Source organism: Hirsutella rhossiliensis, assembly GCF_020360975.1.
Source record: "Hirsutella rhossiliensis strain HR02 chromosome Unknown scaffold00013, whole genome shotgun sequence".
Taxonomy (NCBI): domain Eukaryota; kingdom Fungi; phylum Ascomycota; class Sordariomycetes; order Hypocreales; family Ophiocordycipitaceae; genus Hirsutella; species Hirsutella rhossiliensis.
In genome coordinates, this window is record NW_025408679.1 from 2,062,824 (window position 1) to 2,090,007 (window position 27,184).

Consider the following 27,184-nt stretch of genomic DNA (forward strand, 5'->3'; position numbering starts at 1 on the left):
CGGGGCGAGCTCTCCGGAAGGAGGGGGTAGTGTCAGGGCCCTACCTGGGACCCCTGGGTTACCGTGACACACCTGGGGACTACTACGGAAACCGCGGACGGGCACGGCACCCGCGGACGGGCAGCTCCGGGCACGGGCAGCTCCGGGCACGGGCAGCTCCGACGGTAGGTACGGGCAGCCCCGTCATCCAGGTCCGAAGCGACAGGGAGGATATGAGGAGGTCACGGCGTTAGGAGTTATGTGGTTTTCTTTCCTCTTCATCTTAGTATTCTTTCGTTACAGAGTATCTTGCTAGCTTTGTCTGCAGTCTCCTTTCGCTCGCCGTGACACAAATTCGGGATCGCTGATGCATCGGCATCGCTTGGGTCCTCTTCCACAACCTCCTCAACGGGGCCCTGGGGGACTTCGCCGTCAGGTATGTCAGCCACTTGGCTGGCAATGGAAGCAACTATGCTGCCATCAAGAGGAATCCGTTGCAGGCGATTCTGGCTCACAACAATATCGCGATAGCCCGGGTGGTGACGCTGTAGGTAATGCAGCCAGGCCGACAGGCATGAGCGACGTACCCGGAAATCGCGAGCAAACTGTTGCCGGAAGCGAGGGTCGCCCTCTATATTAGGAGGCCGCAGGAGGATGATATCTAGCTCTTCAGGTAGGACTGGGAGCTCTTCAAAAAGCCTGCCAACATTGCGAAGGAAGTGGACAACGTGACCGCGATATTTATACTGAGCGCCACGCACCTGCAGGACTTTCACGTGTACGTGAACTCTAGCAATGAGCATCTCCTCGACCATCGTTAGATCAGGTAGATCGGCGGGGACTTCCCAAAGTCAAGGTGATTCGCAGCGCTAAAGAAGTACGGTTCGTTAGGGGCTTTCTTCCTGTCTCGACCAATGCAGCGACTGCAGATTTTCAAGCTATTTCGCTTCATATCGAACCAACGCTCCTGGCAGCGAATGCAACTATGCATCTTGTCGTCATTCACAGCAGTATAGAACTCGCGCACAAGGGCTTGATCCCCCTCACTAAGGGCAGGTAAGTCAAGGTCCCTGTAAAAGGCGGATCAACTATCTGATCGAACTGTCGCTCTTCAGGCTGTGGCCGTGGCCGGGGGTTAATGTTGACTCGACGTGTATAGCGGCCGCGGCGATGACTCTGTGGCAGTAATGAAGGAGGGGTACGAAGCGGGGGAAGAGATTCCTGTGGTATAGGCGTGCCTTGCACAACAGAAGCCGATTGAAGAGTGCCTTGAGGAATTGGCGTTTGTGGAATCGGCGTGCCCAGAACTACTGTTGGCAGGCCAAAGGTAGGAGGGGTGGAAGGTCCTCTACCGCGCTTGAGGTAGATGGCCTCGGCAGAGGTCTAGGCAGTCCCTGGAGTGCGGGTGCCAGGCACGGCATAAAGTTGATGTGGCAGGGGTCGTAAGGCTTGCACACAGGCAGGCGTTGGCGCAGTCCGCCTTGAAGGCGTCAGGTTAGCTAGAGAATCGGTCCGTTTCGTGGCTCTGCGTGGCGATAGCCTCAAAGCGAAATTCCGCATTGCGGCAACGGCGGCTCGAGATTCGGTAACCCGTTCCTTTCGGCGTGCCCTACAGCTAGCACAGTCTCTTGTAAACTTCGTAGGGTCCTTGACGCTTCGAAATTCGACTTCGGGCAGGTCTTGCTTGCAGGTATGGCAATTGAACTGCCTGGGGTATGTCGTCCTCCATCTGGCCGTATATGTATGTATCCACCTCTTACCCACCAGACTGCTAGATGAGGCAGAATTACCGAAGAATATTGGGAGGTGGGCCGGCTGCCGAGGTAATATGTGAACCTATGTACCGTTAGTAACCTGATGAGTTTGATATATTGGGCAGAACAGGGAAGCAGCCGCCATGTAGGTTAGTTAGTGTGAAGAGTGCCGAAGAATGGAAGAACTGAAAGAAAGCTCTTGGAGAGCTTGCCAGGCTGGCTAGTTACCTAGTCAACGCTCAGGGGTAATTTTTGCGGGCCTTCATTTGGTGGCGTTATCGGTCGACCAATCCGCGCACGAGTTGAGCACAGGCCAGGCCAATTAGCCAATCAGAGGAGGTTTTATGCTCGAATCTTTCTGACTGAGTAGAACGCCCTTCGGGCTGAATAACGAGGGGAAGGCTCGCCAGCCGCGGCTCGCGCAAAGAGGCCTTTCGGAACGAAAGTTGGCGATGGCGACAGGAGAAAGTCGGGGAGAGGAGAGAGTTGGCGACAGGAGATAGGAGACAGGGGAAGTGAGAGGAAGACAGGAAGAAGAGTGAGATATGAGATATGAGATGGAGATCCGGTGAGAGACGTAGAGCATTATCGTGAGTGAAATCGAGACAGAGCGTCAGAGAGGCAGCCTAGGCCGCTGCAAGGAGATTTTGCTTTGCAAAGGCGCAAAGGGCGTGGAGAGGCGGCAGGGGTGAAGAGAGTTGTGGGTGGGTAATGCATGTGTGGGCGAGTGGAAGGCTCTGAGGATTTACAGGTGCTATAAGTGGTGGATATAAACAGAATAAGGAGTATATTGAGAAGTTTTGACTGGATTGTCTTTGTGAAAAGGAGAGCAAGAGGAGAAGGAAATATCCCATTAGGGCCTTTCGCACTTGAGTTTGAGGATGATGAAACATGTTCCTTGTCATGTTGTGTTGTTTCGTTCGTTGCTTTACAGAATATTCTTGGGCGGATGTCGGGCGCGGTGGGGTCGGGAAGAGATTGACGCCGGAGGTCTGATAGGGCCAGAGGCGGATGTGGCTGGGTGATTGACTGGCTCGGTGTCCGTCTCTGAGTCTCCGGGGTCTTCGTGGGACAGAAGGGAGGAAGTGTCGGATTTGGCGGGGCCTCGACTATCACAGGCGGCGACTATGGTGGAAATTTCTGGAGAAAGTCGCGGTCTCTTGGTTGGGGTTTGGTCGGGATCGGGCAATGACCGCTTTGATGTCATCATAAGGATCGACTGACCTAGATGCAGGCGGCGTGGGGAGGCGCCGCTTGGGGCGGCATTGCGTTTTTGGTAGAGGTAAACCTGGCCAACGCATCGCTATAGTCCGAGGGTTGCCGACTGAGCCCTGGGTGTCGTCGGCAGTAGCTGTGTCGCAGAAGCCTGGTTGGACATGGCCCTGTCAAGGAAAGTCCATGTATCGGGGACGACGATGAAGATATAGTCTTGCTCGAAGGCCGGGGCATGTGTCATGATCTGGTGATCGAGTAAGCCGGCGATTTTGCCCGTGCAGGTGAGGAGAGCGTTCGGCTGGAACTGGCTATCGCGCCTCTCGGTCATCTTCTTGCATAGGAGGTCCAAGGATTGGCGTGAATGGGAAGATGACGAAAAGTTGAAAGGGATGAAAGCCCTTGAAGGGTGTTTTGCCCGGAATCCCAGGACAGATAAAGGTCGAGAGCTGGACAAAGCCGCAACAGCTCAGCTGGGTGTCGTCAAGGGCCGCAGCCGAGTTTCCATGCAGAAGGTCGCGGCCGGAACCGATGACAGGTCCCGTGAAGGAGACAATTGGTTGTATCGCTGGGAAGGCATCCGCCGAGCCGAGGGTGCGAGGGATGACTCTGTGGCCATCGTCAGAGATGGTAGTGGTGACGGAGGTCTGGAGCATACACCTACGGCTGGTAGCTGTGGTCGCGGACGATGAGAGCCGGGATGGTGTATTCTGTAATGTTGTCATCCTCCGACTCGAAGCTATCACGTCGCTCGATTTCCCACGTCAGGGCAAAGGGATGAACACGGCCGACCATAAAGAACCACTGCTCGGTCCATTCCGAGGGGATTATCTGTTGGTTGTATATGGAAATATTAAGGCTCAAGAAGATGCAGGTCGATGGATTGTCAGGATCTGACCGGATTGCTGCATACTCTGGAGTCGACAGCCATGAGGGCGTTGGAAGGAAGACCTCGCTAGGGTTTCTGCGTTGAGCCCTTTGACACGATGCTCATTCTGGTAGGCGAACCTAGACGGGCAGCCGGGCTGGACAAAGGCCATCATGGACATGTCGGCGCCAGCATTTTCTGGCTGTCAAGAGGTTGCCGCGGGGAGGACGAGGTATCGACGTTGAGCTGGGAGGCCGACATCGTGAGAACATGGCAGATGTGGTCACCGTGGAAGTGTAAAGGAGGGTTAGGCAGAGTAGAGGTAGGCATCCTATAAAGCAGGTTTTCTTGCTGCTCGAAAGAGGGCTCGTGGCTCGGGTCGGGGAGACTTGAGAGTCAGTGAATGCTACCTAGGTGATAGATCAGAAGCGGGGGTATGCGGGAATGAGCTGGCGAGGTTCTCGAGCAGTCTCGACCATCTGGTTCTGTGGTCGTGAGTGAAGTAGGGAGCCGGGGGTTGGAAGTTGAGTAGGGGTGATGGCTATGTTGCGAGAAGTTGGAGGTCGGCGAACGGTAAGGTTAGTGTGGGTAAGACTGCGGAGAAAGAAAGTCCAGTAGTCCCCTTCGGTGTCATCGTTGCATGGAGTAGATAGCAAAGGGGGCAATACCGAATGAGAGTGAAGGAAAGAAAGAGGTTATGGTAGTATTGCAGGACTCCCTTTGACGGTCGTCGGTAGTTGGATGGGCATTGCGTGCGGCTGAGCGAGGCGGGTGCCGACCGTGTCGAGTCTACTATTGGGACACGGTGAAGTCGGATATATGGGTCGACCTGAGGAGGAGGATGCGAGTTGGTCACGAGAACTTTCCAAGAGGGTTTGCAAGTCGAGACTCCGGTGGCTAGCGACTACAAGAGGACAGGCAGGGGTCCTGGCTATCGCTTTAGCATTAAGGCCGTTGATGCGACATTGGTGCTGGCGAGGGAGCAAATCTAGAAGGGTAGTCCGGCTGCATGAGGGACGTCATGGACATGTTATCGCCGGCAGCCTTGTGGCTGTTGCTCGACAAGGCGGATTGGCGGGTATTGATGGTGAACTGATGCGCAAGGTTGGTAGGATGGTGTTGGAAGGGCTGAAGAGTATGGTTTGAAGTGTGCGGCAGGCGGTTGTCGCGGCCATCTCCATGTGCCGGAGGTCGGCAGTGGCCAGGGATTCGCTGGAGTGCGCAAAAGAGAGCACGGCGATGGAAGGGTCGCTTTTGGCAAAGCCGGGGTAGCAGGTCGCACGTGGAGACCAGGCGAGGCCGGGACGGTGGACGCACATAGATAGGCATGGTAACGGGGGAATATAGAGGGGTAGTATTGCATCGCCTCGGTACCATAGGGAAGCATTTTATAGGGAAGCTATAAGGGAAGAAACGCCACGGCCATGAGGGAAGTGATGGCTAGGGAGCTTCCCATTCGGGAGAAGTAGCGTCGTCAACAAGCGAGACTGTCCAAGTGGAGGTGCTCCGGAGCCAAAGCTTTATAGCCTGTTGCCAATTTACGGCAGTCGACGTCGAGGAGGCAGCAGCATGGCGGACAGTCCTGCAGTGAAGTTAAGCGAGGCGGTTGCTCACCCTGAAGCCTGTTCGTTGTCAGTCGGGGATGGAGAAGAGGTGAGAACGTGAGCGGGTCGGGTTCGGGGCTCGGAGATGGTGCGACAGGAGCCGGTGTAGATGTGGTGGCAGCTTCTGAGAGGGCCGCAGAGCACGGGGAGAGCCTGGGACGGTTACGAAGATACGAATCACGGGCGAATGCGGCATCAACGTTCCGGCCGATTCAGCCTAGGAAACCTGTGGTTGAAGACACCGCATGGAGACAGCACGCAGAAGCAATTGCGAGGTCGTTGCCGAGAAGACCGCCGCGAGGCGGTTTGCGGTCAAACAGAGCACGGAAGTTCCATAATATGGTTAGCAGCGGAAGTTCCGCGCAACATCAGTCACCGGGTCAGCTTCGGAGGCCCCTGTTGCCTAGGGAACGTGGAGATATGGGGTAGCGGACTCTGATCGTCCGCTCCTCATCGGCACTTTCTGCCTCAGGAGGAGATCCTGAAGATGAGGAGCAACGTGTTACGGCGGCGGCGGGCGATGTCCCGAGTGTTCATTCGAAGGAGGTACCGAAGCTTCGATCCATCCAGCCTAGGGAACCGGTATTCGACAACTTAAGAGAAAACGGGCAATTAGCAGCAGCGATTGCGTCTGGTTTGCCCAAGCGCCGTCGGGGACGGAGTTGGCGGGTAAAGGGAGTACCAGGCCGCAGGGGTGTCTCCAACGCAGCAGGTACGGCGCAGCATCCGGGGCCGTCTCCTGTGGGGGTGGGCGACGCCGCGGCAGAGCCAGCGGACGCTTCGCTGAGCGGGCGGAGGCTGCAGCAAAGGGAGGTGGGCGGCTCATCGCGGGTGGCGGCTGGGGAGCCCGTGCAGTTTGATCGGCAGCAAGAACGAGGAGAGTGCTGGAAAGGGCAAGGACTGAGGTCAAGGTTCGGCGTGGAAAACGTTCGCCAGCACGGCCCGGTGCCTGTCCAGTGCAAAGGGCCGGATGGCGTGTCAGGGGATGCGCACGTAGTCGGGCAGTCGTCGCCAAAGCTGCCGCATCCGACGGCTTGCGAAGAAGCGAATCAGCCACGGAGAGAAGAAATCATGGATCGGAGGCGGCCCGGAGGCGGCCCCGGAGGCGGGAGAAGAGAAAACGTCTTCCTGGTCCGGACGAGCGCCCGAGAAAACAGATTCGGAGGAATCGGAAGGCAGAGGAGTCGGGAGCTGCGGGCCGAAGACCTGGCGAGTGTGCTGCGTTTTTGGAGGAAGACTTCGCCATGAAGGAGAGGCTGTCTAACGATCAGACGTGGTGTACGCCAATACCGCACGACAGGAAGGTTTCGACGGTGCGGATTTTTATCAGGCGTTCCACGATGCGAGCACGTTGCCGATACGGACCTGCATGATGTGCTACCGCAAGCGTACGAGAAAAGAGCTGAGGAGATCAGATGGGATCAATGGCTGTCAAGCTGCGTGCCAGAGGGCGGCCGCTCACCATTTTCATGCCGGAGCTGCTTTCCCGAAGGCGAGCCCGTGTCGGTGTGTGCGGAGTGTGCCCGATGCCTGGCGCGCGGGAGTCTGTCGCCGGCGGTCCATCTTCACACTCGCCTTGGCTGTGAGCACATGTTCCTGACGAGCTCAAGGGACTCACGCTGGTCGAAGAGAAGCTCGTCTCGCTCAACTCCTGCTATGGGTTTGTCACGAGATATAGCATTCCGGGCGGGCAGAGGCAGGCCGTGAGGTATCCGAGGCACGTCAAGGGCCACATCACAGTGTTTCCCAACAACGTGCAGGAGCTGGCGACCAGGTGCTCCCGCACCCCTTTGCAAGCACTGGACGAGATCCACGTTTCGTGGCAGGGCGTGGAGAAGCCGGCACCGAGCGACCTGTCGAGTCTCTTGTCGGTGAGGCGGCGGGTCGTCGAGAGGGCTCTTGTTTGGCTGAAGAGGAGCAACCCCCACTACGCCGAGATCGAGATCGACGTGGCGGAGATGGAGAGTTGGGAGACCCGATAGACGGGGTGCCGGCCTTGGTGTATGATCGCATGGAGCGGAACGAGCCGTCCGCATGGGAGAAAACGCGGACGGCGCACGTTGTGCCGCCCACGGAGCGCGCCATGGACGACGAGGGGTCGGTGGAGATCGAGGAACTCTTCGCTCTGCTCAAGCAAAGGCAGGAAACGGGAGGCGAGGCTGAAGGGCACGGGCCCAACGAAGAAGGCGCGGGTCGTGATGGAGTTGGTGCTAGCCCCGATCAGAACGTTCGACCAATCAACGAGGTGACGTCTTCCGGCATGTTTGGGCTGGACGGACCGCCAGACGTGGCGGATGTCGAGAAGCTGCGGTTTGCCTGTGACGCTGTTGGCGCAGGTGCCGACGACGGCCGCGCGGGCCCGAGAACGTGGGTCGGATCCTCGGTGGGGGGGGGTCGAGGGCGTGGCGACGATGGCAGTGAGCCATACATTCGAGTCTCGCGGGGGGATGAGTTTGCCGACTCCTTTGAGACGTCCTTCTTCGCCAGAACGTTCCCGACCCTGTTCCCATTTGGCGTTGGGGGACCAAGGCTGGCCGAAGAGGCCATAGCCGAGGCGGGAAGGCCCTTACCAACTTGCGAGGCACCGGTAGAGCTGTTGAGGCAGGGGCGGCAGCGGGAGACATCGTATCCTCCCGAAGCTTGAACCTCCGGATCTGGGCCGACATCGTGCTCCGGCGCCATGGTGGCCGGTTTGCGTTGCACCACATATTTGCATTTCTCGTCTTCAACATGGGGGTGCGGTCGAGGAACCGCCGCGTCAGCATGCTGAGTGTGGCGAGGAAGGACTTCGGCAAGGTCGAGCGCGTTGCCCGCTCGATGACCGCGCAAAGGTTAGCGGCGGCGAGGGTCGAGTTGGAGAGCTCGGGCAAGACGACCGATGAGGGCGTGAAGGAGCTTCTCAGGAGCCTCTCGCTGTACGGCCACCGGCAACCCATGTCGAGAGAGTTCGGCTCAATATGCGGCGGAAAATCCAGTCGCTCATCGTTGGCTACGGCGTTCCGGCCATCTGGTTCACCATCAACCCAAACGACATTACGAACCCGGTGAAGCTGCGACTGGCGGCATATCGGACACGCGATCCCGGCGCGGCCGAGGAGTTCCTAGAAGGCCTTGGGAGTGCGTACAAGCGGACAAGGCTGGCCATGTCCGATCCGATGAGCGCCGCCGTATTCTTCCACCGGGAGATGAAGCTGTTCTTCGATCATTACGTGAAGGTCGGAGAAGAGTCGGTATTCGGGCGCATCGGCAAGTACTATGGCGCTGTGGAGACCAACGAACGAGGGCGCTTCATGTTCACGGCTTGCTCTGGTTGCATGGAAACGCGCATCTCAGCTCGATGCTTGCCGACATCCACGGGAGGATCAGGCGGCGTATCGCGAGCGAATCATACGATACGTCGATAGTGTCTTCTCCGAGGTAAGAATAGCTAAGACGTGTCACTGAGAACCTGAATTGCTCGTCCGATGGACAAACGGGGCCAGGCTGACGTGCAAGATAGGATCTGGATCAGGAAGGGTTCTGCGCCGTGCAAGCGGGGCGATCTGTGACGTCCGATATTTCCTCCCTGCTGGACAACACCGAGCAGTTTTCGGCCGCATTTGACCAGGAGGCCAACTTCTGTGCCGGCGCTACACAGGTTCACACGCATAGCCCGACCTGTGTCAAGTATTCCTTGGGCAAAGGAGCGCGGAAGGAATCTATGCCGGTTTAAGTCTCCATGGAGGTTGGTCGACAAGACCGCCATCACGGCAGACGGGGTGTTGCAGATCCGGAGGACTCACAGCATGGTCAATCGATGGAACAAGGCTATCGCTGTTGGGCTCCGGCACAACCACGACATTTCCTTCATTGCGACGCAGCGCAAGACCATGGCCCTTATGTATTATGTCACGAACTACGCGACGAAGGTGGAGGACCCGGTGTGGAAGCGTGTGGCGGCCGCGGCCGATCTCCTGGCCGCCTCAACGGGTGACGGCACGGCCAACGGAGGACAGGACGACGGTGGAGGTGCTGTTGGCGATGACGCCGCCAAGGGAACAGGACGCGACAGTTCTTGATGAGGTGGCGAATCGTGTGTTCACGGAGCGTCCGCTATCTCAGGTCGAGGTCGTCGCTCATCTTCTTGGATATCCGGCCGAGTTCACCAACAGCAGCGCCTGGGCGTACCTGAACACATCTCTGCTGTACTGGGAAGTCTTTCGACGGTGGCCGTATCTCCGACGAGCAAGTGGCGCGGCGGCCATAGATGATACTCTGGATGAGTCGGTCGTTGTCGAAGAAGCAGGCCTGAGGATCTCCCACGTTGAGGCGTACCAGCACCGGGAGAGCTCCTGCGAGGGCTATGCTTATACGACTACATATCGCTCGTTAGACTAAAACGCACCAGTAAGGATGAGAGCTGTGCGGCCTGGGGGGAGGTGCCCTTCGAGGATGGATGGGCGCCAGGGAGACGCTGGGTCCAGGTGCTCAGGCGGCCGGGCAAGCATGCTACCGTCTGCCTCGATGGCTACCTGAGCAAGGACTTCGGCCACAACGACGACGAGGAGTCGTGCCACCGGAGGTGTGTATGGCAACCGCCCTGCCGGCAGGCATCATCAGAGTGGCTAACCTCCCCCCCTCCCCCTTAAAGGGCAGCCGTGCAGCATCTTGCGCTATTTGTGCCGTGGGAGTCCTTTCTGTGCGAAGAAACAGGTGAGATCAATAGCATCTGGGAGCGGGCGCGAGAGGCGCTGGCCCCGAGAATATCATGTCTCGTCGACAACGTGCAGCTGCTTCGACGATCAGCCGAAGACGCAAAGCGCGACGCCAAGCAATGGGCGGCCTCATCCGGCGATGGCGATTCCACGGTCGCCCACGTCGAGGAGGGCGAGACAGGCGAGGCGGGCGCAGAATTTGCAGCGACGTATCGGTCCAACAACATCGGAGACGCAACGCGCCTGATCGACGTCGTCCGAGGCGCAGTGGGCACGAATCAGGTGACGGCCAAGTCGCCGGAGCTCATGGCAATGATGCGGCAGCTCTGTCGATTCCAGCAATCGGCGCTCTGCTCAACGGCCGAGCTCGAGGCCATCGCGATTCCCGAACAAGGGTTGAGGTGCATAAGCATGCCAGGGCGGGTATTTTCCGGGGCCGCACTACCGCCGCAGGATCAGGTCAAGGCTATCAAGTCGCAGCAGATAAGTGCGTCGAGGAAAGGAGAGAATGATCCAAGGCGTACAAACCACAATCGCAGTCCGGGAAAGCGATCGCCGAGCTGCGTTGCGGAGGGTGATGACCGGCTTCGGGAGGACGACGTCGAAATGACGACAGCCGACTCCGACGAGACGGCTAGCGACGCAGAAGCGGGAATGCGCGTCCAGCTTGGCCCATCGACCTCCTTCTTCGCGGCGGGCAAGGAGTTGTCAACACGGCTAACGCTGAACAAGAGGCAGTCGATCGCTTTCCTAATAATATGCCGCCAGCTCGATTTGATGCGACAAACGAATAGGGCGATGCCGGCCAGCTCTGCCAGTTCGTCGGCGGCGAGGGGGGCACCGGCAAGTCGCGGATCATTGGGGCACTCGTCGAGCTGTTCAGTGGGAAGAGCCTTTCGAATCGTCTGCTGATCACGGCGACGTCAGGGACTGCCGCGGCGCAGATCAACGGCATCACGATCCACCCGCCTGCGGGTTCACTAAAGACCAAGGGGCGGGCGGCGCGAACACAGCCAAGGACCTTGACGGGGTGCGGCTGACAAAACGGGCGGAGCGGTTCATCCACGGCCAGTCTCGGATGGACTGGCAGGAGAAGGACGTGCTTGTCATCGACGAGGTGAGCATGCTCGGAGCGCGGACGCTGCACGCCATAAACGAGCGACTCTGTCGGCTTCGCGGATCGCAGAAAGATTTCGGGGATCCCCATCGTCCTCTTCTGCGGAGACTTTCAGCAGTTCCGGCCGGTCCAAGAGAGGTCGATCGTCCTGCCGAGCGCGGCCATCTCGTGGGACGTAGACAACTCGTTCAAGGCCGAGCAGCGGCACCAGCACGACAAAGCGCACGCGCTGTGGAAGAGATTCACGACGGTCGTCATGTTGAACGAGCAAATGCGCGCCGCCGGTGATCCGGAATTGCAGGGGCTGCTGAAGCGGATCCGGCAGGGTGTGCAGGACCGCACGGATCTGGACCTCCTCAACTCAAGGTGCTACCGCGAGGGCAGGCGGATCCCTTGGGAGACTGGCATCACCGTGGTGACGCCGCTGAACAGGAATCGGTGGAACCTAAACATGGAGGCAAGCTTGGCGTTCCGGGTCCAGCAGCGGTCGACGATGCGCATCTTCATCTCTGAGCACAAGTGGAAGGAGGGCCTGCCGACCGAGGAAGAAGCGATCATGGTACTCAATCAAGGCGACGATAGCGCGATCCCCGTGCCGGCCGTCTTCATGTTCGTGGCCGGGATGCCGGTCGTCGTGAACCACAACACCCATCAGGGGCTGAAGCTGGTGAACGGCGCCGGCTACTCGGCGGTGGAGGTCATTGTCGACAAGGCGTCCCCAGGGCATCGAATCTCGTCCGACATGACGATCCACTTCGGCCGCCGGCGGGGATATTACTGGAATCGGCGACGACAAAGGACCTCCACTTCGTCGGGATGCCGCCGGGCACGATCTTGTTAACGCCGATGAGCGTCAGGATACACTGCCAACGAAAGCGGCCGTGGCAGCAGAACGACGTCAGCCGGAAGGGATTGCCGTGCGCAGCAGCCTTCGCCTGCACGGACTACAAGGTGCAGGGCAGAACGCCAGAGCGCGTGGCCCTGGAGCTGCGGGGACACGGACGACGAAAGTCGATGGAAGGGCCGTGCCCTCGCAATGCGACCCGTACAGCTTATATGTGCAGCTATCGCGCTGTCGAACGCTAGACGGCATCACGCTCGTGTCCAAGGTGCGGGAGAGACTTGGTGGGCAACCGAGTCCCCGAAGAGATGACCGCCGCGCAGGCCAGGCTGGAGGTGCTAAGCGAGAGGACTGTCTAGGAAGCTTTGCGTCGGTCGGATGGCGACGCTGAAGAGTCAGGAGAGTTGTCAGGGTGAGGTGACGAGGGGAGAAGACGGAGGAGCGCCGGCGGGCAAGAAGAAAAGGGCACTGGGCAGCAGCGATCAACGAGGGGCGACTTTTAGACTTGAAGGAAGAAACCGCTAGAAAGGCATGAACGAAAAGGGCAAAGACAAAAGACGCAAGTTTTAGACACAATAAGAAAACCGGCGGACGAAAGGAAAAAGGTTGGCATTGGCATTGGCAAGGGGTAAACAGGAGTATAAACGGGGGGGAAACAGGGCAAGGCATGAGAGGGGCAAGAGAAGGCGGCAGCGACCAATGATGAGGGAGGGACGGAAGGGTCGGCGACCAATCACACGGGATCTTTTATTCCGAAAGAGGAAATAAATCAGCCAATCAGAGGCGGAGGATGTGGGGGTGAAGCAGTCTGGGGCCTTTTTTCCCCGCGCGCTAATGAAGTCCTTTCGTTCCTCAAGGCAAGTTAGCAAAAAGGACGGCTAGACAACACGCCGTTCTTGTTCGACAGGTAAGGCAACCCCTCATGGGTTGCGCAAAAAGCCTTGAGGAACGAAGACTGAGGATTGAGACAAACAAGACGAAGACAGAGGGCGAGAGCAAAGAACGCAAGCAGGCGGTAGCGCCAGGAACTAATGCATGCAAGAAGGTAGGCAAATAAATCGGCCATTCGGGCACCATCCCGCAGCGGGAAGAGGGAGAAAAAGCAAGAAGGCAAATACAGCGATGATAACGGTTGCGGGGTAAGAGAGAGAAGGGAGTATAAGAGAGGCACCAAGGCACGAATAGGAGAGCAGAAGCGTCTACCTAGCTACCGATCGAGCAGTTAGGAAAACAACTACAGCATGGCCACTTGCAACGTTTCCGTGGAGTTCTGGTGCGAATTCGGGGCCACGGAGCTGAAGTACAAGCATAGCATCCCGAAGACGCTCGTGACGCAGGTAGGCCAGGCGAGGCCGAACCACGCAGCCAGTGCACTGTTCCTACAGTGGATAAGGCCGATCCTACGGGAGCACGAGGCAGCGTGTCGGAAGGCAGCAGGGGTGCGCTGCGAGAGCTGCGGCGGACTCGCAAAGGAGATTCTACAGAGCCCGATATCGTACCTACACGCAGAGGCCGTTTGTGCTCGTGGTCGTGTCGTCGTTCTGCGGCAAAGAAGGATGCGAAATTAGGACGAGGCAGGAAATGCAGGACACGATGGCAGAGGCGGGGCAGGCGGGCGGAAACAAGGGCGCGACGCAAATGCAAGGGCAGGATGCGCAGAGCACAGAGGAAGGTCTGCCGGGTTTGTGGAGAGATGGCGGGGCGAGGAGGTGCAGCCGATGCCTGACGGTGGCGTACTGCAGCAGGCAACACCAAAAGGAGGACTGGAAGGTGCACAAGAAGGGATGCAAGCCAAAGGCAAGCTAGGAGCTAGGGAGAGGAGGGAAGGAAAGTAAAGGGACAAGGCATAACGCGCAGGACATAAACAAGGTCACGGAGAACAAATAGAGGCAGGCACTATCGTAAGAAATAGGTCGCAAGCTAAAGTTGTTGTTTCAAAAAGAGATAAACGTTGTAATGTGTAGAGTAATGGTAATTTTGCAGCGATAAGTTTCGTTAGGAATAGCATCTCGAGAGGGAGAACGGTTTATTTTAGTAAAGGCAAGAGGCGTAAGAGAGCGATAGGTTTATAGTAGGCAGCTCATTTCTGCATGCGATAGCGGATAGGTCGAGCGGGCGGGTCGGAGGTGCTCGCGACAATAGAGTCAAGAGGGAGACCCGGCTTGGCTGCAGGAGCGGAACGGCGGGACGCCGCTCGGTCGAGACGAAGAAGCGGCCGGCGGGGAGAGGAGGAGGGGCGGCGGAGCTGACGGTGTCCGAAGACGAGGAAGGCGGCGAATTCTGCTGCTGCAGCAAGCGCCCCTCTTCATGGGCGTATCGGCAAGGGCCGGGTGGGAGCGCTTAGGCGGTGGTGTGACGGGGTCGAGGGCGGTCGGGGCCGAGGCCAAGGAAGGGGAGCCGACGCAGCCGAGGCCGGCGCAGCAACGGAGTACAAGGCGGCGCGGACGGAATCAAAGGTAGAGGAGGCGGATAGGGTCTGACGTTTAAGGGGCGTAGCGGGGAAGCCGAGGCGGAGGCGGCCGCCGAGGGCCTGTCGACAAAGTTCCAGCTGTCCGGGACGACGATAAAGACGTAATCGCGCTCTGAGCCCGGGGCAGAGCATAAGACGGTGGTCGAGAAGGCCGACGACCTTTCCAGTGCAGGTAAAGGGACGCCGGGCAGGAAGGAAGAGTTAGGCCTTTCAGCAATTTTCTTGCATAGCACGGCCCAAGGGTTAGCATAGATGGGAAAGATAACAAAGACCTGGAAGGGGTGGTAGCCCTTAAAGGGAATCCGGTCCGGCAGGCCAGGGGCGATGTAGGTAGTGAGCCGGACGAAGCCGCAGGAGCGGAGCTGGTCGGGCCCGAGACCTGGCAGGAAGTCTCCACGCAGGAGGTCAAGGCCAGGCCCGGCGATGACGCCATGGAAGGAGACAACAGGATGCGTAGACGGGAACTGGCCGCCAGAGGCCAAGGAGCGTGGGAGGACGCTAGGGAGAGAAGTCAGCGAGGCGGCCGGTGAAGGGGCAAAAAAAAAAAAAGAAGGGGGGGCGCACGGCTGGTAGCCTTGGTCGCGGACGATAAGGGCGGGCACCGTGTAGAGGACGGTATCGTCTGGGCCGGCCTCAAGACCGTCGCGGCGCTCCACCTCCCAGGCGAGGGCGTAGGGGTGAACGCGGCCGCTCATAAAGAACCATTGCTCGGACCAGTCCGTGTCGACGATTGGCTGGCCGTAGATAGAGAGGTTTAGGCTAAAGAAGAGAGAGGGGCCCAGGTCGTCGCCCTCGGCCCGGAGGGGTGCGTAGTCGGCCTCGAGCAGCCACGAGGGCACCGGCAGGAGGACGCGGGCGATAGCCTCAGCGTTGAGGCCCCTAATGCGGTGCTCGTCGTGGTGGGCGAACCTCGCGGGGCAGTCGGGCTGGGCGAAGAACATCATGGACATATCGCTGCCCGCGCCCTTGCTAGAGCCAAGGGGCTTGCGGAGGTGCGGGCAGAGCTGTCCGCCGACGGAGACGAAGACATGGCTCGGCCGTGTAGTAAAGAGCAACGTTGCTGGGGCAAAGCTAAAAGCGGCGAGAAAGATAGGCAGGAGTGCTCCTACCTATATACCGTCTTACGAGTTTAGTGTAAAGAGAAGGGCCAGTGGCGATGGTGTGTAAGAGAAGTCAAAGGATTCTAAACAAAGACGCAACATGGCGTTAGTGGTAGGTTATATAAGGAGCCTTTGTAAAAGAGGGTTATAAGATGCGTATAGAGGAGAGTGCAAGAGAAGGGAGAACTTTAAAAGGCGGTCTAGTAAGATGTTGAGAGTTTTAAGACAAGCAGGACGCGCGAAGCTATATTCGAGGAGAAGCAGGCAGCCCTATTCGCAACACGTGTAAGACATGGTTTTAAACTTCAGCGGGCAAGTGTCTAGGGGCATACGGAAGCTTTGACTGATAAGAGCTGGATGACAAGAAGGAAAAGCGTAGCATGCAAAGCATAGGCAAGAAGAAGCCGTCGCGGCGACGTACATATAAGGATCGGCCGAGGCCGTCTAGCCTATCGCATATAGCAGCAGGCAATGGCGGGCGGGCTTAATAGAAAGGCGGCGCCGGTATAATGCAAAGAGCAGCAGCACGCATATAGATATAGTAGAGAGCTACGAGTAAGATATATAGACTTTTGTAGAGGATCCTATATGCGCAAGAGGGGTGCCAGTCAGCAAGATAAGTGCAGGGCGAATAATCGAGGCAAGGATTTATACGCTGTTATTACACTTACGAGGATTTACGCCAGGGGCCTAGTGGCACCATAAGTAGGCAGGGCCAAAGAGGGCAGGTGCAAAGAGGAAGACAAGACGTCCGTGGGGCTTTGGTAGACCGGTGTCGCAATGAAGCCAGCCAACGGAAGGGACCAGTCCGAGCGGGGACGGGGCAAGCCCGGCGCCAGAAGCCTGCGCAGCGCCGTACACAGGACCAGAGTTCCAGCCGACCACAGCAGCGCCGGCACTTGCTAGCGGCGCCCTCGGAGAGAGCAAGAAGAGGCGTCAAGGAGGCGCCTCCGAGGCGAGGGCGGGAAGACCGCCAGGACTAGGGAGATGGAGGATCAGCGCAGGCCGAGTCATGCCGCGGGATATCCAGCCTCGGCCGACACCAAGCGCGGCGGCAACTTGGCTGCCGCCGACACCGAGGGCGGCAGGGCACTGGCTGCCGCAAGGCGTGCCCAGCGCCGTCTCGGCCTCAGGAAAAGCCAGCGCGCACCAAGAGAAATCCGGCCTCTGCCGACAGTAGAGGCCGCCGGTCCTTCGCCGCCGCCGACGAGAAGTTCGGACGTTCCGCGGGACATTCGGCCACAGCCGACATGGAGGGCCGCCGGCCCTTCGCCGCCGACGAGAAGTTCGGACGCGCCGCGGATATCCAGGCTCTGTCGACACCGACGGCGGCAGGGCGCCGGCTGCCGCAAGGCGGGCCTAGCGCCGTCTCGGCCTCAGGAAAAGCCAGCGCGCACCGAGGGAAATCCGGCCTCTGCCGACGGTGGAGGCCGCCGGGCCTCGCCGCCGCCGACGAGAAGTTCGGACGTTCCGCGGGATATTCGGCCACAACCGACTTGGAGGGCCGCCGGCCCTTCGCCGCCGTCAAGCGGGACTAGCTCGGCCGTAGTCTCGATCGGAAGCCAGCACTCGCCGCGAGCCATCCAGTCCCGGCCGGCCAGCAGGGCCGAGATCCCCGCCACAACCCGGCCGCAGCCGGGCTGCTTGTTGGCGGCAGAGATAGCGCCTCGGCAGGTACGGTCGTAGAGCGAGGTAAAGGCGTGTAGCGGTGATAGCTAACCGGACGCAGGTAGATCGGCGATAAGACGGCAGGCGAGGAAGAGCAGAAGAGGAAACGCCATCTTAGTAGTGGGCAGGCCGAGCGGAAACGCGCCCGGGTCGGTGAAAGGGTGCCGAGACCAAGGGAGCTGCAGGCCGAGGACCTAGCCAGCGCGCTGCGGCACCTCGACGAGGAGTTCGAGGCGGGCGAGAGGCTGGCTAACGAGCAGACGTGGTGTGCGCCGGTGCCGCGCGAGAGGCAGGTGAGGACGGTGCGGAAGTTCTACCGGGCGTTCCACGACGCTGGCACGCTGCCGATCGCGACCTGCACGCTATGCTACCGGAAGCGGGCCAAGGGGAGCTGAGGAGATGGCGTGGGGGGTGGGAGGGGTGGTCGCGGAGCGGTGTTGCGGGGGCGGCGGTCCCCGTTCGGGTGCCAAGCCTGCTTCCCGGAGGGCAGGCCGGTGGCGGTCTGCGCAGAGTGCGCGCGATGGGCCGGGCGTGAGGGGGCGTCGCCGGCCATGCACCTCCATGGGCGGCTCGGCTGCGAGCACGCGTACCCCGACGAGCTAAAGGACCTCACGCCGCTCGAGGAGAAGCTCATCTCGCTCAACTCGTGCTACGGCTTCGTGACGAAGTATAGCATCCCCGGCGGCCAGAGGCAGAGCGTGAGGTACCCGAGGCACGTCAAGGGCCATATCACGGTGTTCCCGAACGACGTGCAGGGCCTGGCTGCCAGGTGCTCCCGCACCCGCTGGTCCGGGTCATGGACGAGATCCACGTCTCGTGGCAGGGCGCTGAGAGGCCCGGGCCGCGGGACCTATCAGGCCTGCTGTCGGTAAGGCGGTCGGCGGTCGAGAGGGCGCTGGCCTGGCTCAAGGAGAACAACCCGCTCTACGGCGAGGTCGAGATCGACGCGGCGGAGATAGCCAGCTGGGGGGCGCCGCCGCACGGGGTGCCGCCGGTGGTGTGCGAGCGGCTGGAGCGAAACGAGCCGTCGGCGCGGGAGAGGACGCAGACGGCGCAGGTGGTGCCGCCGTCGGAGCGGGCCATGGACGACGGAGGCGCGGCCGAGATCGAGGAGGTCCTCGCGATGCTAAGGCAGGGCCAGGACCCCGCCGAGGGGAGCCGCGACGTCGGGCTCACGTGCGAGGACGACGACAGGGACGGCGCTAGGCCCGAAGAGGACGGGGACGTAATCAATGAGGTAACGTCTTCCGGCATGTTCCCGTTAGATGGGGCGCCAGATGTGGCCGACGCCGAGAAGATTCGCTTCGCCCGCGACGCGGTCGGGCCCGAGGAGCGCGCGCCAGCCGAGGACGTGGGTAGGGACGGCGGCCAGAGGGCGGCGGGCGACGGCGGCGACGGCGAGCCGTACATACAGGTGCGACGCGGCGAGGATTTCGCCGACTCGGCGGACGCCTCCTTCTTTGCAAAGGCCTTTCCGACCCTGTTCCCTTTGGCTTAGGCGGGCCGAGGCTCGCCGACGAGGACGCCGCGGGAGAGCGCGGGCCTAGCGTCGGGAACCAGGGCGCCCAGGCGGAGCGGGTTGCAGAGGGCCTTATGTCGACGCGGAACATGAAGCTCCAGGCATGGGCCGACGTCGTGCTGCGGCGTCACGGCGGCCGGTTCGCGACGCACCCTATCTTCGCCTTCCTTGTCTTTAACATGGGCGTGCGGTCTAAGAACCGCCAGGCCAGCATGCTAGGCGTAGCGAGGAAGAACTTCGCAAGGGTCGAGGGCCTACTAAAGTCGTTAACGGCGCAGAGGCTCGAGGCGGCCAGGCCGAGCTCGAGGCCACAGGTAAGACTAGCGACGACGGGGTAAAGAGCTCCTCCGGTCCCTCTCCGTGTTCGGCTACCGGCAGCCAATGTCGAGGAGAGCCGCCTTAGTATGCGGAAGAAGATACTATCCTCATCGTTAGGTACGGGGTGCCGGCTATCTGGTTCACGCTGAACCCGAACGACATTACGAACCTAGTAAAGTTACGGCTAGCGGCGCACCGCGGCCGCGACCCGACGAGGCCGAGGCCTTCCTAAGTGACCTAGGGACCGCGTATAAGCGGACGCGGCTGGCCATATCGGACCCGATGAGCTCGGCCGTCTTCTTCCACCGGGAGATGACGCTCTTCTTCGAGCACTACGTCAACGTCGGGAGGAGTCGGTGTTCGGCCACGTCGGCGCATACTACGGGCGGTAGAGACCAACGAGCGAGGCGCCCTCCACATCCACGGGCTCCTCTGGCTAAGGGGCAACGCGGGCATTGGCGACGCGCTCGCCGGCCCGGACGCGGAGGAGCAGGCGGCGTACCGGGAGCGCATCGTCCGCTACGTAGATAGCGTCTTCTCTGAGGTAAGGCGGCCGCCTTAACACAAACCCCGATGCCCCTATCTGGGTCAGGCTGAGGGGCCTAAGCTGAACCGAGGCCGCAGGAGCTAGACGCAGAAGGTTACTGTGCCATGCAGGCAGAGCGGTCGGCCACGGCGGACATATCGTCGCGGCTCGACGACGTCGCGCGCTTCACGGACACCTTCGACGAGGAGGCCAACTTCTGCGCGGGCGCGACGCAGATCCATACGCATAGCGCGACCTGCGTAAAATACTCGCTCGGCGTGGGGCGCGGAAGGGGACCTCTGCCGGTTTAAGGCGCCGTGGAGGTTGGTGGAGAGGACGGCGCTGACGGCGGACGGGGTGCTCGAGATCCGGCGGACGCATAGCATGGTGAACCGGTGGAACAGGGCGATGGCAGTGGGGCTACGACACAACCACGACATCTCGTTCATCGCGACGCAGCGCAAGACCATGGCCCTAATCTACTATATTACTAACTATGCGACGAAGGTAGAGGACCCGGTGTGGAAGCGTGTGGCCGCCGCGGCCGAGTTCCTTCCTGTGCTAGAGCCGACGGGAGAGGGCAACAGAAGTGGCGCCGACCGCGACGCCGGCCGGGAGGGCGGGGCCGAAGGGGTAGCGACGGCGGCGGACCCGTAGGGGAATAAGACGAGAACGTTCCTGCTTAAGGCGGCGAATCGAGTCTTTACGGAGCGGCCGCTGTCGCAGGTCGAGGTGATCGCGCACCTCCTAGGGTACCCGGCGGAGTTTAGCAGCGGCTCAGCGTGGGCGTATATAAACGCAAACCAGCTCTACTGGGCCGTCTTCCGCCGGTGGCGGCACCTCCGACGGGCGAGCGGCGCCGAGGCGACGGGCGACGCGCCGGACGAGACGGTCGTCGTCGAGGAGGCTGGCCTGAGGATCCCTCTCGTCGAGGCCTACCGGCACCGGGCGAGCTCCTGCGGGGCCTCTGCCTTTATGACTACGCATCGCTTGTAAGGTTAAAGCAAAACGGCAGCGGCGCCGACGGTATGGCGGGCTGGGGTGAGGTACCCTTCGCGGAGAGCTGGGCGTCGGGGAAGGGCTGGGTGCAGGCGCTTAGGCGGCCGGGTTGCGGGGCGACTGTATGCGTCGACGGATACCTCAGCAAGGAGTTCAGCGAGGAAGACGACGAGTCGTGCCACCGGAGGTGCGTACTATAAGACGGGGGGCGCCTAAGAGGAAGGCAGAGCAGCTAGGGGCATCGGCTAACAGCATCTAGGGCGGCGGTGCAGCACCTGGCCCTATTCGTGCCGTGGGAGTCCTTCCTCGGCGAGGAGGCAGGCGACATTAACAACATCTGGGCACGGGCGCGGGAGTCGCTGGCGCCGAGGGTCGCGCGGCTCGCAGACAACGTGCAGCTCCTCCGGCGGTCGGCGGAGGACGCGAAGCGCGACGCCAAGCAGTGGGCCGCCACGGCCGAGGAGGGCGGTATGACGGCGCCGCAGGCCGACGACGAAGGCAGGGGGGCGGCCGAAGGGGGCGAGGAGGCATACCGCGCCGGCGGGGCGGGCGACGCGGCCCGGCTCATCGACGTCGTCCGGAACGCCGCCGGCGCGGGACAAGTCACGGCGCAGTCAACAGAGCTGCTAGCGATGACGCAGCAGCTCTGCCGGTTCCAGCAGTCGGCGCTCGGGTCGGCGGCCGAGCTCGCGGCGACGGTGGTGGCGGACGAGAGGGCAGGCAGGCGGGTGAACCTACCGGGCTCGGCGCTGTCGGGGGCGGCACTGCCGCGGCAAGAAGAGGTGCGGGCCATCAAGTCGCAGCAGAGGAGCGCGGCGCGGGAGCGGGAGCGGGCGATCCAGGGCATCCAGGGCGGCGGGGCGGCGGCGGGCGTCGGGGCCGACCGCGGCGCGGCCTTCGCGGGGTGATGGGGGCTTCGGCGAGGACGACATCGACGTAACGGCGGCCGACGGCGACGCAGACGCAGGCACGGCGGCGGGGATGCGCGTGCGGCTCGGCCCGTCGAGCTCGTTCGTCGCCGCCGGCAGGAGCTGGCGGGCCAGCTCACGCTCAACGAAGCAGGCCATCGCCCTCCTAATCGTGTGCCGGCAACTCGACCGAATCCGGCAGGGCGACGACGCAGGCGGCGACGGTGGTGGCCAGCTCTGCCTATTCATCGGCGGCGAGGGCGGCACCGGCAAGTCGCGCGTCATCGAGGCGCTCGTCGAGCTGCTCGCCCGGAGGGACCTATCGAGCCGGGTACTGGTTACGGCGACGTCGGGGACGGCGGCAGCGCGGATCAACGGCATCACGCTGCACTCGGCCTGCGGCCTTACGGTCGGCCAGGGCGGCCGGGCGGGAGGGCGACGAGGACATTGACGGCGTACGGCTGGCGGGCCAGGGCGAGCGCTTCGTCGACGGCCGGTCGCGGATGGACTGGCAGGAGAAGGAGGTGCTGGTGATCGACGAGGTCAGCATGCTCGGGGCGCGGACGCTGCACGCCGCCAACGAGCAGCTCTGCCGGCTGCGGGGGTCGGCGCGGGACTTCGGCGGCATCCCGGTAGTGATCCTCTGCGGCGACTTCCACCAGTTCCGGCCGGTGCAGGAACGGTCGATCCTGCTGCCGAGCGCGGCGGTGGCGTGGGACGAGGACGGGGCGTTCGCGGCCGAGCAGCGGCGGCAGCACGACAAGGCGCACGCGCTGTGGCGGCGCTTCACGACGGTCGTCATGCTAGACGAGCAGATGCGGGCCGCCGGCGACCCGGAGCTGCGGCGGCTGCTCGGGCGGATCCGCCGGGGCGAGCAGGACCGGTCGGACCTAGAGCTGCTCAACTCGAGATGCTACCGGCCGGGCAGGCGGATCCCGTGGGAGACGGGCCTGACGGTGGTGACGCCGCTCAACCGGCAACCGCTGGAACCTCAACCTAGAGGCGGCGCTCGCGTTCCGGGAGAGGCGGCGGACGGCGGCGCGCGTCTTCCTCTCCGAGCATAAGTGGAGGGACGGCGTGCCGACGGAAGAGGAGGCGGTGCTAATGCTAGGCCAGGGCGACGACAGCGCGACCCCGGTGCCGGCCGTCTTCCTCTTCGTGCCGGGCATGCCGGTCGTCGTGAACCAGAACACGCACCAGGGGCTAAAGCTTGTGAACGGGGCCGGGTACACGGCGGTGGACGTCATCCCCGACCGCGCCTTCCCCGGCCACCGCGTCTCGGCGGAGCTCATCATGCATTTCGGGCCGCCGGCGGGCATCGTGCTGGCCTCGGAGACGACCAAGGACTTCCACTTCGTCGGGATGCCTGCCGGGACGATCCTGCTAACGCCCATCAGCGTCAAGATCACAGCGCAGCGGAAGCGGCCATGGCAGCGCAACGACGTCAGCCGGAGGGGCCTGCCGTGCGCCGCGGCCTTCGCCTGCACCGACTATAAGGTGCAGGGCGGGACGCTAGAGCGCGTGGCGCTGGAGCTGCGGGGGGCGAGGATGACGACGGTCGAGGGGAGGGCGGTGCCGTCGTCGTGCGACCCGTATAGCCTATACGTGCAGCTGTCGCGGTGCCCGACGCTCGACGGCATCATGCTCGTATCAGAGGTGCGGAGCGGACCTAGTGGGGAACCGGGTGCCTGAGGAGATGACGGCAGCGCAGGCCCGGCTAGAGGAGCTTAGCAGGCAGACAACACAGGAGGCGGCCGACTGGCTCCGCAGGTAACGCAGGCGCCCTGCATTTTCCACACTTCCGACGTAAAGGAGTGTAGGTTAAGGGCCAGGAGGACGGGCGAAGGGGTGGTCTGTGGAGGCGTGTGGTCTATGGCGGGGTTAGAAGCCGGGCCGGGGCACCTTCCTCTATGTGGTCTGCGGCGGCGTATGGTCTACGGAGGCGTTGGAAGCGAACTGCGCAGCTGGAACTAAAAGGGGCAGCAAGGGGGCAGGGCATTATTTATTTTTATTTATTAACGAATGAAAAGCGAGAACATCGACGAATGAAAAGCGAGAAAAGAACAACCGACGAATCAAAAGCGAGAACGCCAGCGAATCAGAGGGCGGCATTTGCGGGGGGGAAATCGATGGCGAATTTTTTTTCTCCCCGGGGAGGAACCCTAAGAACCTTTCGTCACTCGTTCCTCGTTCCTCAAGGCATGTGCTTATCAACAACAGGTAAGGCAACCCCTCATGGGTTGCGCAAAAAGCCTTGAGGAACGAAGACTGAGGATTGAGACAAACAAGACGAAGACAGAGGGCGAGAGCAAAGAACGCAAGCAGGCGGTAGCGCCAGGAACTAATGCATGCAAGAAGGTAGGCAAATAAATCGGCCATTCGGGCACCATCCCGCAGCGGGAAGAGGGAGAAAAAGCAAGAAGGCAAATACAGCGATGATAACGGTTGCGGGGTAAGAGAGAGGGAGTATAAGAGAGGCACCAAGGCACGAATAGGAGAGCAGAAGCGTCTACCCTAGCTACCGATCGAGCAGTTAGGAAAACAACTACAGCATGGCCACTTGCAACGTTTTCGTGGAGTTCTGGTGCGAATTCGGGGCCACGGAGCTCAAGTACAAGCATAGCATCCCGAAGACGCTCGTGACGCAGGTAGGCCAGGCGAGGCCGAACGACGAAGCCAGCGCACTGTTCCTACAGTGGATAAGGCCGATCCTACGGGAGCACGAGGCGGCGTGTCGGAAGGCAGCAGGGGCGCGCTGCGAGAGTTGCGGCGAAGTCGCAAAGGAGATTCTACAGAGCCCGATATCGTACCTACATGCAGAGAGGCCGTTTGTGCTCGTGGTCGTGTCGTCATTCTGCGGTCAAGAAGGATGCGAAATAAGGGCGAGGCAGGAAATGCAGGACACGATGGCAGAGGCGGGGCAGGCGGACGGAAGCATGGGCGCAAAGCAAATGCAAGGGCAGGATGCACAGAGCACAGAGGGGAAGGTCTGCCGGGTTTGTGGAGAGATGGCGGGGGCGAGGAGGTGCAGCCGATGCCTGGCGGTCGCGTATTGCAGCAGGCAACACCAAAAGGAGGACTGGAAGGTACACAAGAAGGGATGCAAGCCAAAGGCAAGCTAGGGAGCTAGTGAGTGGAAGCAAGCAACGCCGTCGAGGCGGCCTTAAGGCCAGCCTCACACGCCGCAACGGCCTTTGTAGAACCAACCGCCGATTTCGGCGACCCTCGTCCCTATGACTTGCACAACTAAGGAACGGAATGTAAGATAACAAAGACGCCCTTTGCGAGGCGCAACTACAGGGCCCCCGTCGCCGCTAAACGCAACTGAGAGGTGCGGCGGCAAGCTGGCAAGGAGAGAGAAGGGAATGGGAAGGAAGGGAAAGAGAAGGGGCGAGGCGCAACGCATGGGACATTAACGAGGTCACGGAGAACGTCTAGAGGCAGGCAGTGTTGTAAGAAACGGGTTCGCAAGCCAAAACTGTCCTTTAATAAAGGGAGAAACGTGGCAATGCGTAGAGTAATAGTAATTTTGCAGCGACAAGCTGTGTTAGGAATAGTATCCCGTTCCATTTTAGTAAAGGCAGGAGGCGTAAGAGAGCGATTGGTTTATAGTAGGCAGCTTATTTCTGCATGCGATAGCGGAGAGGGCGAGCGGGCGGGTCGGAGGTGCTCGCGACGATAGAGTCGAGAAGGGAAGGCGGGGGGGCCGGAGCGGGCGGGATGCCGTCCAGTCGAGACGAAGAAGCGGCTGGCGGGGGACAGGAGGAGGGGGCGGCGGGACCGACGGTGTCCGAAGACGAAGAAGGCGGCGAATGCTGCAGCTGTAGTAAGCGCGCCCTCTTCATGGGCGTATCGGCAAGGGCCGGGTGGGAGCGCTTAGGCGGCGGCGTGACGGGGTCGGGGGCGGTCGGGGCCGAGGCCGAGGAAGGGGGCCCCGACGTGGCCGAGGCCGGCGCGGCAACGGAGTACAAGGCGGCGCGGACGGAATCGAAGGTAGAGGAGGCGGATGGGGTCTGGCGCCTAAGGGGCGTAGCGAGGGGGGAAGCCGAGGCGGCGGCGGCGGCCGAGGGCCTATCGACAAAGGTCCAGCTGTCCGGGACGATGATAAAGACGTAATCGCGCTCCGAGCCCGGGGGGGAGAGCATAACGCGGTGGTCGAGAAGGCCGACGACCTTTCCGGTGCAGGTAAAGGGGACGCCGGGCAGGAAGGAAGAGTTAGACTTTTCGGCGATTTTCTTGCATAGCACGGCCCAAGGGTTAACATAGACGGGAAAGATAACAAAGACCTCGAAGGGGTGGTAGCCCTTAAATGGAATCCTGTCCGGCAGGCCAGGGGCGATGTAGGTCGTGAGCCGGACGAAGCCGCAGCAGCGGAGCTGGTCGGGCCCGAGACCGGGCAGGAAGTCTCGACGCAGGAGGTCGAGGCCGGGCCCGGCTACGACGCCATGGAAGGAGACAACGGGAGGCGTAGACGGGAACTGGCCGCTAGAGGCCAAGGAGCGCGGCAGGACGCTAGGGGGCAAAGTCAGCGGGGCGGTGGGTGAGGAGGCGCATTACAATGAAAAGGGGAGGGGGGCGCACGGCTGGTAACCTTGGTCGCGGACGATAAGGGCGGGCACGGTGTAGAGAATAGCATCGTCCGGGCCGGCCTCGAGGCCGTCGCGGCGCTCCACCTCCCAGGAGAGGGCGTAGGGGTGAACGCGGCCGCTCATAAAGAACCACTGCTCGGACCAGTCGGTATCGACGACCGGCTGGCCGTAGATGGAGAGGTTTAGACTAAAGAAGAGGGAGGGCCCTAGATCGTCGCCCTCGGCCCGGAGGGGTGCATACTCCGACTCTAGCAGCCACGAGGGCACCGGCAGGAGGACTCGGGCGATGGCCTCTGTCACGACCCTGGGCGCCAGCGTAGAGCCGCCAGCGCAGCACCTCACCAGTGTCACGTGCCCAAGCAGCATCACGTGCCCACGCGCGACCTCGTGTCTATATAAGGGCCCGCTCGGTCGTGTAGTCTAGTCTTCCTTTCTTGCTCCTTAGCTTTGAGTCTTTGTTCATAGTGCCAATACATCTTTATAGCCGTCAAGGCTCGTATGTGCCTGGCCGTAACACTACTCAAAGCTCAATCTTCGCGTGCCCCGCGAAACAAATATAGGCAACCTTCGCGTGCCCCGCGATAAACAAATAGGCACCCACAACCTGGTCCTTCGCGCTGGACTGAAAACTCGTGCACTCCGACCGACCGTTGACCCGTTGCACTAAGGACTGTGCCCGACTCAACACCGACCGACCCTCCTGTGTGTGATCAGGAGCCCGACCGATTCGCTTCGTTAAGGACTGCGTTGCGAATCACTTCCGACCCCTCTGTATGTGATCAGAGGGTTGACTGTCCGTGAGGACACTCGACCAAGCCCTCCGAAGGTACTGGAGGCACCTGTCGACTCGTCTGCGTGTGCAGCTCGGCTCGGCCTTGACCCGCGCACGCACTAAGGACTGTGCAGCGCATCGACCCGTTCCCTCTTCCTAAAGACTGGAAAGGAACAACCTCCGCCTGTCGACTTGACCTCCTGTGTGTGATCAGGAGGTTTGGCCCACCGATTCGCTTCGTGTTGG

The 27,184-nt window shown here is 61.2% G+C and overlaps 9 protein-coding genes across 9 annotated transcripts; 6 read left to right on the forward strand and 3 right to left on the reverse strand.

The window, feature by feature from the left end:
• Positions 1-257: 257 nt before the first annotated feature.
• On the reverse strand, positions 258-794 carry HRG_09781 (ATP-dependent DNA helicase PIF1; the record flags this gene model as incomplete). Its single annotated transcript, XM_044868252.1, has 1 exon — positions 258-794. The coding sequence occupies one exon, from the start codon at positions 792-794 to the stop codon at positions 258-260; it is 537 nt and encodes a 178-aa protein (XP_044716833.1).
• Positions 795-7,500: 6,706 nt separating this feature from the next.
• Positions 7,501-12,069, forward strand: HRG_09782 (ATP-dependent DNA helicase PIF1; the record flags this gene model as incomplete). Its single annotated transcript, XM_044868253.1, has 11 exons — positions 7,501-7,946; positions 8,009-8,303; positions 8,393-8,632; positions 8,751-8,834; positions 8,917-9,054; positions 9,185-9,430; positions 9,519-9,683; positions 9,881-9,978; positions 10,123-10,598; positions 11,039-11,141; positions 11,298-12,069. 11 exons carry the CDS (start codon positions 7,501-7,503, stop codon positions 12,067-12,069), a joined length of 3,063 nt encoding a protein of 1,020 aa, XP_044716834.1.
• Positions 12,070-13,310: 1,241 nt separating this feature from the next.
• HRG_09783 (MYND finger domain-containing protein) lies at positions 13,311-13,875 on the forward strand (the record flags this gene model as incomplete). The annotated part of the gene is made up of 2 exons (XM_044868254.1): positions 13,311-13,489; positions 13,542-13,875. 2 exons carry the CDS (start codon positions 13,311-13,313, stop codon positions 13,873-13,875), a joined length of 513 nt encoding a protein of 170 aa, XP_044716835.1.
• A 225-nt stretch (positions 13,876-14,100) lies between these two features.
• On the reverse strand, positions 14,101-15,480 carry HRG_09784 (uncharacterized protein; the record flags this gene model as incomplete). The annotated part of the gene is made up of 3 exons (XM_044868255.1): positions 14,101-14,355; positions 14,551-15,037; positions 15,104-15,480. The coding sequence occupies 3 exons, from the start codon at positions 15,478-15,480 to the stop codon at positions 14,101-14,103; spliced, it is 1,119 nt and encodes a 372-aa protein (XP_044716836.1).
• Positions 15,481-16,626: 1,146 nt separating this feature from the next.
• Positions 16,627-17,702, forward strand: HRG_09785 (uncharacterized protein; the record flags this gene model as incomplete). The annotated part of the gene is made up of 2 exons (XM_044868256.1): positions 16,627-17,313; positions 17,373-17,702. 2 exons carry the CDS (start codon positions 16,627-16,629, stop codon positions 17,700-17,702), a joined length of 1,017 nt encoding a protein of 338 aa, XP_044716837.1.
• Positions 17,703-17,858: 156 nt separating this feature from the next.
• On the forward strand, positions 17,859-21,577 carry HRG_09786 (ATP-dependent DNA helicase PIF1; the record flags this gene model as incomplete). Its single annotated transcript, XM_044868257.1, has 11 exons — positions 17,859-18,005; positions 18,077-18,799; positions 18,868-19,140; positions 19,230-19,261; positions 19,318-19,496; positions 19,552-19,688; positions 19,769-19,930; positions 19,983-20,276; positions 20,328-20,561; positions 20,762-20,856; positions 20,929-21,577. 11 exons carry the CDS (start codon positions 17,859-17,861, stop codon positions 21,575-21,577), a joined length of 2,925 nt encoding a protein of 974 aa, XP_044716838.1.
• Positions 21,578-21,650: 73 nt separating this feature from the next.
• Positions 21,651-23,269, forward strand: HRG_09787 (PIF1-like helicase domain-containing protein; the record flags this gene model as incomplete). The annotated part of the gene is made up of 3 exons (XM_044868258.1): positions 21,651-21,986; positions 22,051-22,590; positions 22,694-23,269. The coding sequence occupies 3 exons, from the start codon at positions 21,651-21,653 to the stop codon at positions 23,267-23,269; spliced, it is 1,452 nt and encodes a 483-aa protein (XP_044716839.1).
• An 860-nt stretch (positions 23,270-24,129) lies between these two features.
• HRG_09788 (MYND finger domain-containing protein) lies at positions 24,130-24,699 on the forward strand (the record flags this gene model as incomplete). Its single annotated transcript, XM_044868259.1, has 1 exon — positions 24,130-24,699. The coding sequence occupies one exon, from the start codon at positions 24,130-24,132 to the stop codon at positions 24,697-24,699; it is 570 nt and encodes a 189-aa protein (XP_044716840.1).
• Positions 24,700-25,197: 498 nt separating this feature from the next.
• HRG_09789 (uncharacterized protein) lies at positions 25,198-26,532 on the reverse strand (the record flags this gene model as incomplete). The annotated part of the gene is made up of 2 exons (XM_044868260.1): positions 25,198-26,089; positions 26,159-26,532. The coding sequence occupies 2 exons, from the start codon at positions 26,530-26,532 to the stop codon at positions 25,198-25,200; spliced, it is 1,266 nt and encodes a 421-aa protein (XP_044716841.1).
• Positions 26,533-27,184: the final 652 nt, after the last annotated feature.